The sequence below is a fragment of the Pteronotus mesoamericanus genome, unplaced genomic scaffold (assembly GCF_021234165.1).
Source record: "Pteronotus mesoamericanus isolate MK-2021 breed Mesoamerican mustached bat unplaced genomic scaffold, CSHL_Meso_final scaffold_232, whole genome shotgun sequence".
Lineage (NCBI taxonomy): Eukaryota > Metazoa > Chordata > Mammalia > Chiroptera > Mormoopidae > Pteronotus > Pteronotus mesoamericanus.
This window is the reverse complement of record NW_026555311.1, coordinates 23,191,922-23,204,749: the sequence shown is the minus strand read 5'-3', so window position 1 is coordinate 23,204,749 and position 12,828 is coordinate 23,191,922. Positions and strand designations below refer to the sequence as shown.

Genomic DNA, 12,828 nt, shown 5'->3' with positions numbered 1-12,828 from the left:
GTACTGCTTTTATGCTCAAGATGCTGAGAATAATGATCTTGATGATAGAAATAAGGAAGCGATTAAAGCAGCAAGTGTTGCTGAAGGTGTAAAGTCTGTGAGTAAGCACCCTCCACAGACACTGGAAGAAGTTGAAAAATTGCTTTACATCTGGATTAATGAAAAACAGTTAGTAGGTGACAGTGTTTCTGGGGCAATAATTTGGGAGAATGCAAGGCAAGCTTGGAATAAGCAGTGAGAGCACTGAAGCATTTAAAGCCGTTCATGGATGGTTCAATCAATTTACAAAGAGTGGTGTGGTGAGGCATGGAGAGGCAGCCAGTGCCAACGAAGAATTTGCCAAAAGCTATGTCACCAAGTTTAGGGACTATGTAGAGGCTGAGGGTTTTGACCCCCATCAAGTGTTTAACTGTGACGAGGCTGGTTTTTTCTGGAAGAAAATGCTTAACAGAATCTACATTGCTCAAGAGGAGAAGGCACTGCCACGGCACAAGTTGATGAAGGACAGGCTCACCCTGTTGCTGTGTGGAAATGCTAGTGGGGATTTAAAACATAAACCTCTACTAGAGTATCAGAGTGCAAACCCGGAATTTTCAAGAGTGAGAATGTGATAAAAAGCAAGTTAAGTGTGATGCGTAGGGACAATAGTAAAGCTTGAGTGGCAAGGTAGTTCTTCATAGAGTGGATGAACAGTTTTTGGCCCGAGTGAGAAAAGACATTTGCAGGGAAACGAACTGCCTCTGAGGGCTTCGGTAATTCTGGACAATGCTCCGGCTCACCCCCAGGCTTGGAAGACGTCTTACTGGAGGAGTTCAGTTTCATAAGCGTGAAGTTCTTGTCCCTAACACAACTCCTCTGCTCCAGCCCCTGGACCAGTAGGTCATTTCCAACTTCAAAAACTCTATGCGAAGGTCCTTTTCCAGAAGGTCCTCGGATATATAGCTAACACTCAGGGAGTGCTGGGAGGACTATTCTAATATCCTCTGCTGGGTTACTCTCACAGATGACGCCTGGCAGAAGCTTCTTACAAGAACATGAACTCTGCTGGAAGAAATTGGGGTCAGAAGCTGTAACTCCAAGGGACTTTGAAGGATTTGAGGATGATCCTGGTAGCCCAGTAGTAGAGCATATTGTGTCTCTGGGAAGGTCCATGGGCCTGGAGGTCAATGATGAAGATGCTGAAGAGTGAGTGCAGGAGCACAGAGCAGTGCTCAGCACTGAGGAGCGGCAGGAACTTCCAAAGGAGCAGCAACAGAGAGTGGCTGAGGACATTCCTTCAGGTGAAGACAAAGGACAGGAAGAAGCATCTACTGCTCTGATAAAAGAATTGTGCAGTAAATGGGATGAAGTTCAAAACTTGTAGAAAAGTTATCACCCAGACAAAGTTCTAGCAGCCTGAAATGTGGACCTGTTTAATGGACAAATAATGCCACACTTTAGAAACATTCTGAAACAGACAGAAACAAGTTTCTCTTGACAAATTTTTTTAGTGAAACTCCCTAAATCTGAGTCTCCAACAGTATTTAGTGAAGCCAAGAGACAGAAAATAGAAGCAACCCTGAGAAATCGTCTGAAATTGTCTTGGAAGAGGACTCCCCTTCCACTAATTGACCCTTCTCCCCCTGCTCCTCTACCTCGCCACCATCCCATTATCCCAGGATCTCCTCTCAGTATAGGTAATGTGAAGTTAGTGTTTATTTTATTTTTATGTAATTAATTGCCTTTTTAAACCCATATCTGTTTATTTTAAGGTTCTGTATTACAAAACAAACTCATTACTTAGTATTAGCCTGGTAAAATGTGAAAGTTCTGGGGAACTTTCATCAATTATTTCTATGGGAAAAATTCATTAGGTACTCGTCAGTTCCGGCACTTGTTACGAGTCCCAGAATGAATTGATGACAAGTATGAAGGTACCATTGTGTTATGATCTCCATTGAACAGTTAGGGAAACTAAGTGTGATGGTTTTAAAATGTCCACATAGCCTGAAACTTCTCCCTGCAAATGATAGAGCCTAATTCCCCTCCCAGTGAACACAGGCCAGACTAATGACTGGCTCCTAATGAATAAATGGGGTGCAAACGATGCTATTTGACCTCTGAGGCTAGATCATTAAACAGGTAGTTCTATCTCTTGAAAGCCTTACTTTGGGGGGAGTCATCAAACAGCCACCTGTAGAAGCCTGTACAGAAAGGACCTCAGGCCTCTCACCAGAGCCCACACTAAATTGCCAGTCATGTGAGTCTACCGTCCAGCAAACAGACCTTCCAGCCCCTGCCAAGCCTTCCGATAACTGCAGCTCTTGCCAACTCCTCACAGCAACCCCCTGACAGACCCTGACAACTAGGACTGCTTGCCTAACACTCAGAAACTGGGAGATTCGATGTTTATTGTAGCTAAAGTAACTAAATTTTGGAGTAATTGTTATATAGCAATAGATTGCTAGTACATAAAGCATAAGAAGACTAAGTGACTTGCCCTTACTAAGGCAGCTGGCAATTGGTAAACTGAGGTTAGAAACTAGTCAGAATGGATCCAAAGCCTATGTTCTAGGTCACATGTTGTAATTTCTTTTTCAAAATGAAGATTATCCTGCCTGTATCTCATTAGAGGCAATGATTGAAAGAGATTATCTAAATAAAATATTTGCTAGGTTTTAAATTATGTAAATAAAATATCTGCTAGTTATTAAACAAAACAGTGAGTATTAGCACTACAAGTAATACATTCTCAAAGCGAATCAATGTTAAAACATAAAGTAAAAACATATAAAATTTTATATATACAAGTAAAGAAAACATACCCCAGTACAATTTTCCCACAGATTTTAGAATCATTCTTTGCTCTTAGCTATGCTAGCCATGAAAGATTTCCAAGACAAAAATGTATCAACTCTGTAATAATGATTTCTATCCCAAAGACCACCTAAATAGCATCCACTATAGACTTTTTACTAATTCATTTTTACTCATAAACTTACCATATTGTGATACATTTTTAAAAGCACAGTGTTATGCACTGAGTTTTATTCCTATATAATTCGCAGGTTGAAACCCTACCTGCCCCGAATGTGACTGCACTCCAGAGGCAATTAGGGTTTGCCTCCTTAGATAGGGCCCGAGGATGGGAAAGAGGCAACAGGAGAGCACATGCAAGAGAAACGGCCATGTGAGGGCACAGTGAGAAGGTGCCATCTGCAAGTCAAGGAGAGAGGTCTCATCAACCCTGCCAGCACTTTGATCTTGGACTTCCAGCCTTCAGAACTGTGAAAAAATAAATTTCTGCTGTTTAAGTCCCCCAGCCAGTGGCATTCTGCTATGGCAGGCCAGCCTGACGGGTACAAAAAATATGATGGGAAAAGTGTGGGCTTTGCAGTAAAGCAGTTCCCGGCTTGCTATATGGTAAGTAACTTACCCTCACTGAGCTTCACCTTCCTTATTCATGAAATACAATTGATGCTTGAACAACACATATCTGAACTGTGCGGGTCCACTTATATGCAGTTTGTATTTTCAGTAAATACTATAAATGTATTTTCTTTTTTTAAGATTTTTAAATAACATTTTCTTCTATCTTAATAACTTTATTGTAAGAATCTGGTACATAATACATATAAATACAATATATGTGTTAATTGACTGTTTATGTTGTTGGTAAGGCTTCCAGTCAACAGTAGGTTATTAGCCATTAAGTTTTGGGAAGTCAAACCCTATACGTGGATTTTCAATCGTGCAGGGGTGTTGGGACCCCTAATCCCTGCATTGTTAAAGGGAAACTGTATTCGTAGGAGTAACTGTACATACATAAAGCATCTAAGTAAAATCTTGGCACAGAATAGGCATTTAAATCATGATGAAAGGTACATAAAATTAGCTATTGTCATCTCTTCACAGCCACAACATTGTCCAAATGTACATGATGCTCAGAATGCCAAGTATGAAGACTGATGAGTCTACACAGGTGACTATGAAATTCACATCTTTAGCCTTAATCTCTCTCTCCTAAACACGGGCATTCATTTTACTCTTTATGGCCCCAGAATAACTTTCCCTCTTCATTTCCATTATTTGTATTAACTGACTGGTTGTCTAGATGCCGCATGAGGATCTCTCTTCTTTCTTTAATAAAAAACAGCTGGATCCCTGAGATAAACAGTTTACAAAGCCCCCACATAGGGTACCTCATATTCTACCAAGCCAATAGCATCTGGGCCTTTGGGCTAAGTTCCAAATTCACCTGAACGTACAGAGGGAGAATTAGTCAGATACAGAAGCTTCCTAGAAAGAACTGCCTTCTTCCTTTCAGGACAAAAGATTAGGTCTGCCAGTCTGAAGCACTTTAAAATGTAAAGGCCCCAACCTAAGTACAGACAGAAAAGATTTGAATTACTGAAGACAAAAGAAAAATAGTTGCCTCAGGGCCTGTCAAAGCTGGGAGTCTCCATGGAGTTTTCCCTGGTGCTAATTCAACATTGCCTCAGAGCTTCCTTCCTAATTTATTAGTTTCCATTCACAGCAGTCTGAAAAACGCCCTCTGCCAGGGTGGTCCTTCCATATTCGGTTATGGGATAGATATATTTGCATTTATATTGTAGGAGATTTTTAGACAGAGAACATTCACATAAAGGAATTTCTTGTTAACACAATATTAAATGAGTCCTGTCCTAAAATCTTTTCACTGCTTGCAAGCCATATCTCTTCCCATAACACACCTGAGACTATTAAAAGAAAAAAAAACATATATTATTGGCCCACCAAGCTAAGAATAAAGGATCATAGGCTTGGAATATGGCCAAGCTGAGATAATTATATTAAAAACCTCAATTATGGAAGATGAGTTGTTGCAATAAGAGATAAGTTTAACATGAAAGCAGGAAAAGATGATCACAGGAAAAAATGATCTCTTAAATATGAATTGTCTACACCAGGCCTCTGACAGAAGCAAAATGTTTCTTACAAAAATCAACTTTAGATACTTTAGATAATTTTTGATAAATACTTGGTATGCAGCTATACTGGTTTGCTAACTAAAAATAAAAATAATATCAGAGATTCATATGCCAGATAACTCTAAAGCTGATAATTTGCCATAAAAATGAATATCTAAATGGTGCTCTTCCACTGAGAGGGCGCTTGTTGATCTACAAAATGAAAGCCTGGTCTACAACACCATTGATGTTCCCGGAAGCATCCAGACCATCCTTGCTGGCAGTTTTGGTTTAGCTTAAGTGTCTGAAAAATATTTTGTTGAGGCTCCAGAATTCCATCCTATTAGGCATGGAAGATAAGATCTTGATCTAAAAATGTTAAGTATATTCAATTATGAGACAGCTTGCTCTTTATACAGAATATAATTTGAAGGTCCATAATAGCATTTTTGAAAAAAGAAATCTAGCCTTGAGTTGTGACAAAATATCAGGAAAACTAATGTTATTATGAGGATTGAAATATGAAAGGAGAGTAGTCTTCATTAAGGAAATTATATCAAACCAATGTTATTATATATATCAATGTGCAGTACAAAAGGGGCGGTGAGAATACTATAATTGCTTTTAGTGAGTCTGTAAAGTGCCTTGACACTCGGCTTTAGGGCGACCAGTTGCACTGTGTACCCTCTAGAGTAAGAGTACTGCACGCAGGATAAACAAGCAGAAGCACAGTAACCCTTTATTTTCTACCCAGTTTATTAAAGAGAGAAGTTTATTTTGCAAAGGCTATATAGTCTGACACCTTAGTCCTTCCTACTTAGCAGTTTACATACCTGGTAGGCACTCCATTAATAATTTCTTTATGAAACATCTCAGATCTAGCCTCATAGGTTTTCAAGAAATGAGACAATAACTAATAAAATAAAAAATTAGTTTCTTTGCCCCATGCAGAATATTATTTGTGTAATAATTACACACACCTATAGAGCAGCCTATAGAGACTGCTATAGACCATAAGCAGTCTTGCTTTTAGAACGATACTGCATTTTATGATGCATATCAATTTTCTGGCCCCAAGGAAACATGTCATGAATGAGAAAATAATTAACAAAGAAGACAAATTATAGCCAAGTATTAGTATAATTTAACATTAACAAATTAATAAACCTGTACATTCTCATTATCAAATAAAAGCTATTCTAGGAAATGTGATAAATCCTTTTAAAATTCACAAGTATTCACAAATATGATTATTATTAATGCTAACATCAGTATCAATATCTAAATACTAAGACACTAATATGAATAAAGATTCTTAGTAATACTAAATATTTGCTTACTAAATATTTTGTAATAAGCAGTTTTTAAATCTTCAACTAGCTTTTGTAGCAATTATTTTAAACTAATTTTCAGAAATTTATCTTAAAGCTTCACATCCCTATGACATGGATAAAATATTCCCTGTAAGAATCACTTAAATTGGAGCAATGGTTACCTTCTTGAAATGCTCATACATGTGAGCATAAAAAAGCTCAGTTTCCAATGAACAAGACTCAAACAAATGTCACTTACCAAACATCACTTACTAATATAGAAAGCTTAAAAGCACTGTAGACAGAAAAATGGTTCTGCAACTTCTGCTTTCATGTATTATCACTATTTTTCAATAGAATATAGCATAGCCTTCTTTTTACTACATCACTTTATCACTACATGTGAATAGTTACACAACCACTTTAAGGGAGCATGGCTTTAAGTAATATCCTTCTTAATCTGATAACTAACATTCTTATAAACACATTTCCCTTTTTTTCCACTCTAACTTGGCAAAACTACAAAACAATAAAACTATAAAATGGTTTTTCAAAGTTAAATCATTCTTATTATATTTAGGAGGGAGAACGCAATAATGATTGAGTCTATCATTTTTACATTTAAAAATGAAGTTTCTTAATTTAAAGTCGTACTACAATCACAAATCAATTTTACTTCATGGAATAAATACAATTACTTTAGGATTCAATTTTGTTTATCAGAAAAAGAAAGCGCAGTAGTGACCTTTCAGTTTCAAAGACCACTAACCAAAGACAATTTCCTTAATATTTCCTACATAGAATTTGATGTCTTATTCTCACTCCGATGGCAGTCATTAATCAGTCAAGAATTTCTTTGGCCCAAAAGACTAAGGGCTTCTCAATATTGTGTAATTGAAGCATTCATATACCAATGGTATTCACAATCAGTTTAGTATTATTTTAGAGTAGAAGATGAGGGACTAGAGTGAAATAGCAAGATAGTGGTTGTGGAGGGATCACAAATATTTAAAAGCTCATTTTAATATTTCCAGTTTAAATATTTAAAATGAAAATATTTCATATTTAAATGTTTAGTTTTAACTAAAAAAAATTGCTGAATTCATAAGAGGGTTTGGGGCACTCACCCTGGAAGAGCTGGAGGAATCGAGGGTGTAAGGCCGAGGTGATCACGCCCTCGGGCAGCTCCCGCAGGAAGAGCTTCAGCAGACTGGCTGCGGAGCAGATGTCACCGTCTTTCCCAAGCTCCACGGGCGCGCCACTCTCGAACTTCAGTCGAAGTTGCTCCACTACCTTCCTATTGCCATTCACCCTGAAAAGGCCCTCCTGGGTGAGTCCTGGAACAGTAGACACACAGAACATAAGCAGACATCTCGCACAGATATAAGCTCTAAAGAACAGTAACAATGAAAATAAATAAATCTCAGGACATGATTCTCTGAAAACTATAATAATCAAGCATTGGAATAGTTTCACATTTTGTAAAAATGTTTTCTTAAAATAATAAATTTTCATGTCTACTACATACCAACAAAAAACATATGCCATTATTATAAAAGCTGACCTCTAAAAATAAGGCTAGCACATGTATAATCATAGAACATACACCACCCTGCAAAGAAATTTCATTCATACAGTACATAACGGAAACTTACCCTGGGTTCCAATAGCAGCTTAGGATTTAGAGAACAGCTATTTAAAAAGAAAAAGCCATGAATATAAGAAACTCCTTAACTATATGTGATTACCTCTGTAATAATTTAATTAAGAAGTAGTATTTCTTTAGTAATCACTAAATTCAAAGTGTAAGACTCTATGAGACTGTAAAGTAGTATAAGACAAGATGCTTGCTTTTAGCTCACTGATGGGAGATTAGTCCTGGCTGACTGGGGTCAATAGAAGGCTCCATGGAGGAACCTTTGGTTCCTCTCCATCATTTTTGGCTAAAACATAGGCAAGATGAAAGGGCTGAGGCAGATGTATGTGAAGCTAATGCAGTTTAAACTTCAGGGCCCCTCATTTGTTTGGGCCCATTCCAATGCTCTGTCCTTAATTTAGTATTTTTAATTTTGTATTCTTTTTTCTTAAGAGGGCCCCAAAAGGATTAAGCAATAGGACCCACAGAACCTTGATATATCCCTGACAAAGAAGAACGAATATACGAATTAAGAAACAGAAACAGTACAGCATAAAGATAGGCAGATGAAAATATGGAGTGGTTAGGTCTAAGAGTTATGGGGTAATAAATGGAAGAAATGGGATAGGGTAATAAACGCCAAGTGAAAGACTGCAGACTTCATCATTGGAGCTTTATCAATTGGCGGTGGTGGGGGCAGGGGGGGCAGACTGGAGGGGAACACAATATGACCAAGGTTTAAGGAAGACCTACCTAGCTAAGAAGAAGAGAATGCAGAAGGCAGAGGGTTTGCCTTCCAGGGACTACACTCTAGTAAGGCATTGAGACAGAAGTTACGGTGGGAAGGGAGTGAAAAGGAGAGAATAAAGGTGATTTGGCAACTTAGTACAAAAGGGAAGTAGGGGAGAGGAAGGGTTTAAAGGTAACTTTAAGGTTTGAAGACAAGAAATTGAGGGAAAAAACATTATAAAGGATAAGGTGAAGTGGGTGTAAGGGCTGGTAGCTAGCTTAGGGTAGAGGATAATGATTTTCAGCTCACTGTGCTGGGTTTGAGGAGATAGAACACTATGTAAGTAAGCAAGTGAGCCAGACCATGAGGGAATGTTAGAGGTGTAATAACCTTTCTATGATAGAGTGACCCAAGGATTCAACTTGTCACTCTTCTTTCAAGAACCTAATGGTGAACATTAGCAATGACATAAGCATTGAAGCCTATTAGAATTATTTAGGTATAATTTTTTTTTTCAATTTTATTTATTGGTTTGAGAGGGGGGGGGGAAGGAGAAAAGAGGATGCCATTCCTGGTCATTGCCCAAATCTTGAAAATTTGGAATTTTGCATCATAGTCCTGTTATCTATCCCATTCCCGAGACTGTTTTTGATCCAGCAAATGCCCCCTGGATCAGACTTTACAGTGTTTTTCTAGTTCTGACCTTAGGTTTTCTCTTCAACAAGGTTTTTGACCCTTCCCTCAAATAAGCATACTTCCAGTTATTCCAAAATGACTACCCAGCTCCAAAAACTGGCTTTGGTTTTCAAGGTTTCCAATTCTACTGGACCTTACTAGTGCAGAGAGAAATTATAAATGGAAGTAATCAGAGTTAATGCTTCTCAACCATTTTTTTTTCCTGCCTCCGTTCCATTTATGTGCACAACTCTTCCCTCCGAAACATCTTTCCCCCAAACAACTCTTATGATATGTAGAGATTTTCAACCAGGGGAAGTTTAACCCTGGTCATGGCTATATTTACACTCTGGGGGAAAAAGTCTATAGTTTTAAGAGCCCCTTATGCATTTGTAATATATCCAACACCCACATGAGGCTTACTAGACTATATAATCTCTAAATTTTCCTACTCTAAAGTTTTAGGAAGTGGTGATTATTAAAAAAACATTCAAAAGAAGGCGGTATCTAGAAGGCTCAGTGGCATTCTTCTCATACATTTCTAAAACTTTGTTAGATTTGATTTCAGGAGGTAGGGGTTAATCATTATAAAACACCAACTTAATAATGGTTTAGAGCTCTGGCCAGTGTGGGTCACCTGGTTGGAGTGTCATCCCATAAACCAAAAGGTTATCGGTTCAGTTCCAGTCAGGGCACATACCTAGGTTGTAGGTTTGGTTCCTGGTCTGGGTTTGGGAGCGTACGAGAGGCAACTGTTTGATGTTTCTCTCTCACATTAATGTTTCTATCCCTCTCTCTCTTCCTCCCTTCCCCTCTCCCTAAAATCATAAGCATATCCATCCTCCGGTGATGATAAAATACATATATATATGTGTGTGTGTAATGGTTTATGGCAGCCATCTTGGTTTTGCCGTGTGGTGGTGTTGGAGGACCCTCCCTGCTTCAGATTTACTGACAGAATCAAGAAAAGTTAGCCAAACTTCAGCCTCAGGGTCAGATGGGGGGAGCAAGGGCACAGCTCTCGGAAAGAAGAAGGTGGCGCATAGAACAGCTACAGCTGATGACAGAAAACTTCAGAGTTCTCTAAAAAAACTAGCTGTGAATAATACAGCTGGTATTGAAGAGGTAAACATGACTGAAGATGATGGAACAGTTATTCATTTCAACAATCCTAAAGTTCAAGCTTCCCTTTCTGTTAACACCTTTGCAATTACTGGTTATGCAGAAGCTAAACCAATCACAGAAATGCTTCCTGGAATATTAAATCAGCTTGGTGCTGACAGCTTAACAAGTCTTAGGAAGTTAGCCTAATTGTTCCCTTGGCAAGTATTGGATAGCAAAGCACCAAAACCAGAAGACATTGATGAGGAGGAGGATGATGTTCCAGATTTCATAGGAAATTTTGATGAGGCATCAAAGAATGAAACTAAATTTTCTTCTGGTTTTTGGAAGCTGGCATGGACTAGATTTAAGATCAGCTATGTGGTTGCAAAGTTTTATAGATACAGAGAACATCAACTGTTACTAGTTCAGTGATATAAATATTTTGTATCTTAATAATGCTCTTTATTCAGCATTTTTAGGTCATTTGATTTTGCATTTTGCACTTCCTCCCAGGATCTACTCTTTTGGACAAAATATAAAATATTGGTACAGCTTGAGGGTGTTCTGATTTTTGATTCTTGGTTTTTTTGTTTGGGGTATTTTTGGTGTTTGTATGTTTGTGTATGCATGTGGGTATGTGTATATATAGTGGAGAACAAATTGGAAAACAGTTCTATTTATTCTCCTCCTTCCCCCAGTAGAAACAAATCTTCACATTTGTTATTTTTAATTTATTTTCTAATGCACAGAATTAATGAAAAGTGAATTATCTTGGATTTCAAATCTGAAATTTTATCTTTGAAGGTTTGGTTTTCATTTGCTTAGTTAACACATTTTTTATACATTTCTCTGGGTTTAAAATGTCTTGAGATATTTTCACCAGCTTCCGGCTGGTATAATAGGTAGCATATCTTTGGCATAGTTGCCTTAGATTCACTTATCCAGTCAGACCCAGAAGAAGTTACCTTCTAAATGCTTTTTTCCCCTCTCCTTTTGGTGTCCAAATGTCCTGGTTTGTCTTTTGGTTATGCTTTTCCTCATCTTCCACCTAGCCTCAGAAGAATGTTCTCCACATAGAGTTAAGTGAGTACCTAATCCCTCCTTTTTGAGATCTTGTTCCCTTATATTGAGGAATAACAGCTCCATCTTCAACTTTTTATTTCTTCTTTGACTTTACAGTTTGGCAGCTTTCAAAGTGGAATTGCTAGCATGTGCTTGCTAAATAATTTTATGCCAGCCTTATCTTGTATCCCAGTTCTTAATAGCATATGCAAAAATGCTTGCCTTTTTCTTTTTTAAGCAAGGTTGAAATTGGGAATGCCCTTTTGAATCAGGAAAAAAAAAAAAAGGCCATACACTCATCCCCCAGCAACAAAGGACATTCTGTGAAGAGTTATTGGCACAGGCAGAACTTCTTCAACTACTTTCCTACTCTGGCCTCGAACCTACCTCTAGATTGGATCTTACTATTATAGCTGCTCACAGCTTCCTCCTGCATGCTTACTAGAGTAATGTTTTGGGGAGAACACTGGTAAAAACAAAACAGTATATTTATTTTTCACCTCCTTTCAGAGGACTTGGAAGTAAGTTTCATTCATTCATTCATTCATTTTCCCTCTTGATGTCTAATGATAAAAGCTTGCATTTTGCTATGTCAGCATTTGTTATAGCCAATATTTAAGGATAAGATTAGAAAATCTATCATTTCTTGGGCCAACATCAAACTAACTATGGCTTAACCTTGCAGCATATCAACTGTGTTTCAAGCCAGATATCTTTATTTGACATCTCAAGTGCAAGACCAACAACATATCAAGCAATTTGTAAACACATAGGCAAAGTTCTTATGTATTTTCATCCAGACACCTCAATTTATTTTATACATTTGTTTATTTTCCTCTTATGTTTTATATAATATATGGACTACAAAATAAAATAACAAAAGAGGATATTTCCTCTTGTGCTTCTCTTAAAAAATAAATAACGTGGTTTAGAAATGAAATAATTATATAAGCCAATTAACATCTACATCATTCTACTTTTTTTGAAATATTTATTTCAGCCCTGGCTGGTGTGGCTCAGTGGATTGAGCACCAGCCTGCAAACCAAAGGGGCGCCAGTTCGATTCGTAGTCAGGGCACATGCCTGCGTTGCGGGCCAGGTCCCTGCAGGGGGTGCACAAGAGGCAAACATAACACGATGTTTCTCTCCCTCTCTTTCTCCCTACCTTCCCCTCTGTATAAAAGTAAATAAATAAAATCTTTTTAAAAATTAAAAGAAATAGTTATTTCAAAATAGTGTGAATACATCATTAATAACTAAATATGTCAGAAGTCAGAATATGCCTGATTGGAACATTGTAGACTCGAAAGTAGTTTAACGATATGTAAGCATATTCTGACATCTGGTGGTGAGCAGAATTCTACACTATTTAAATAGCAT

At 37.7% G+C, this 12,828-nt stretch overlaps 1 protein-coding gene and 1 pseudogene across 1 annotated transcript in view; one reads left to right on the top strand and one right to left on the bottom strand.

Annotated features, from left to right (window-relative positions):
- FAM13A (family with sequence similarity 13 member A) overlaps nucleotides 1–12,828 on the bottom strand; it is a 266,776-nt gene that overhangs the window by 235,307 nt on the left and 18,641 nt on the right. Inside the window, exon 3 of the mRNA XM_054591743.1 lies at nucleotides 7,369–7,578. Within this exon, the coding sequence (XP_054447718.1) occupies nucleotides 7,369–7,578 (210 nt within the window). The remainder of the gene's footprint in view (nucleotides 1–7,368; nucleotides 7,579–12,828) is intronic.
- On the top strand, nucleotides 8,149–10,818 carry LOC129085219 (transcription factor BTF3 homolog 4-like; annotated as a pseudogene).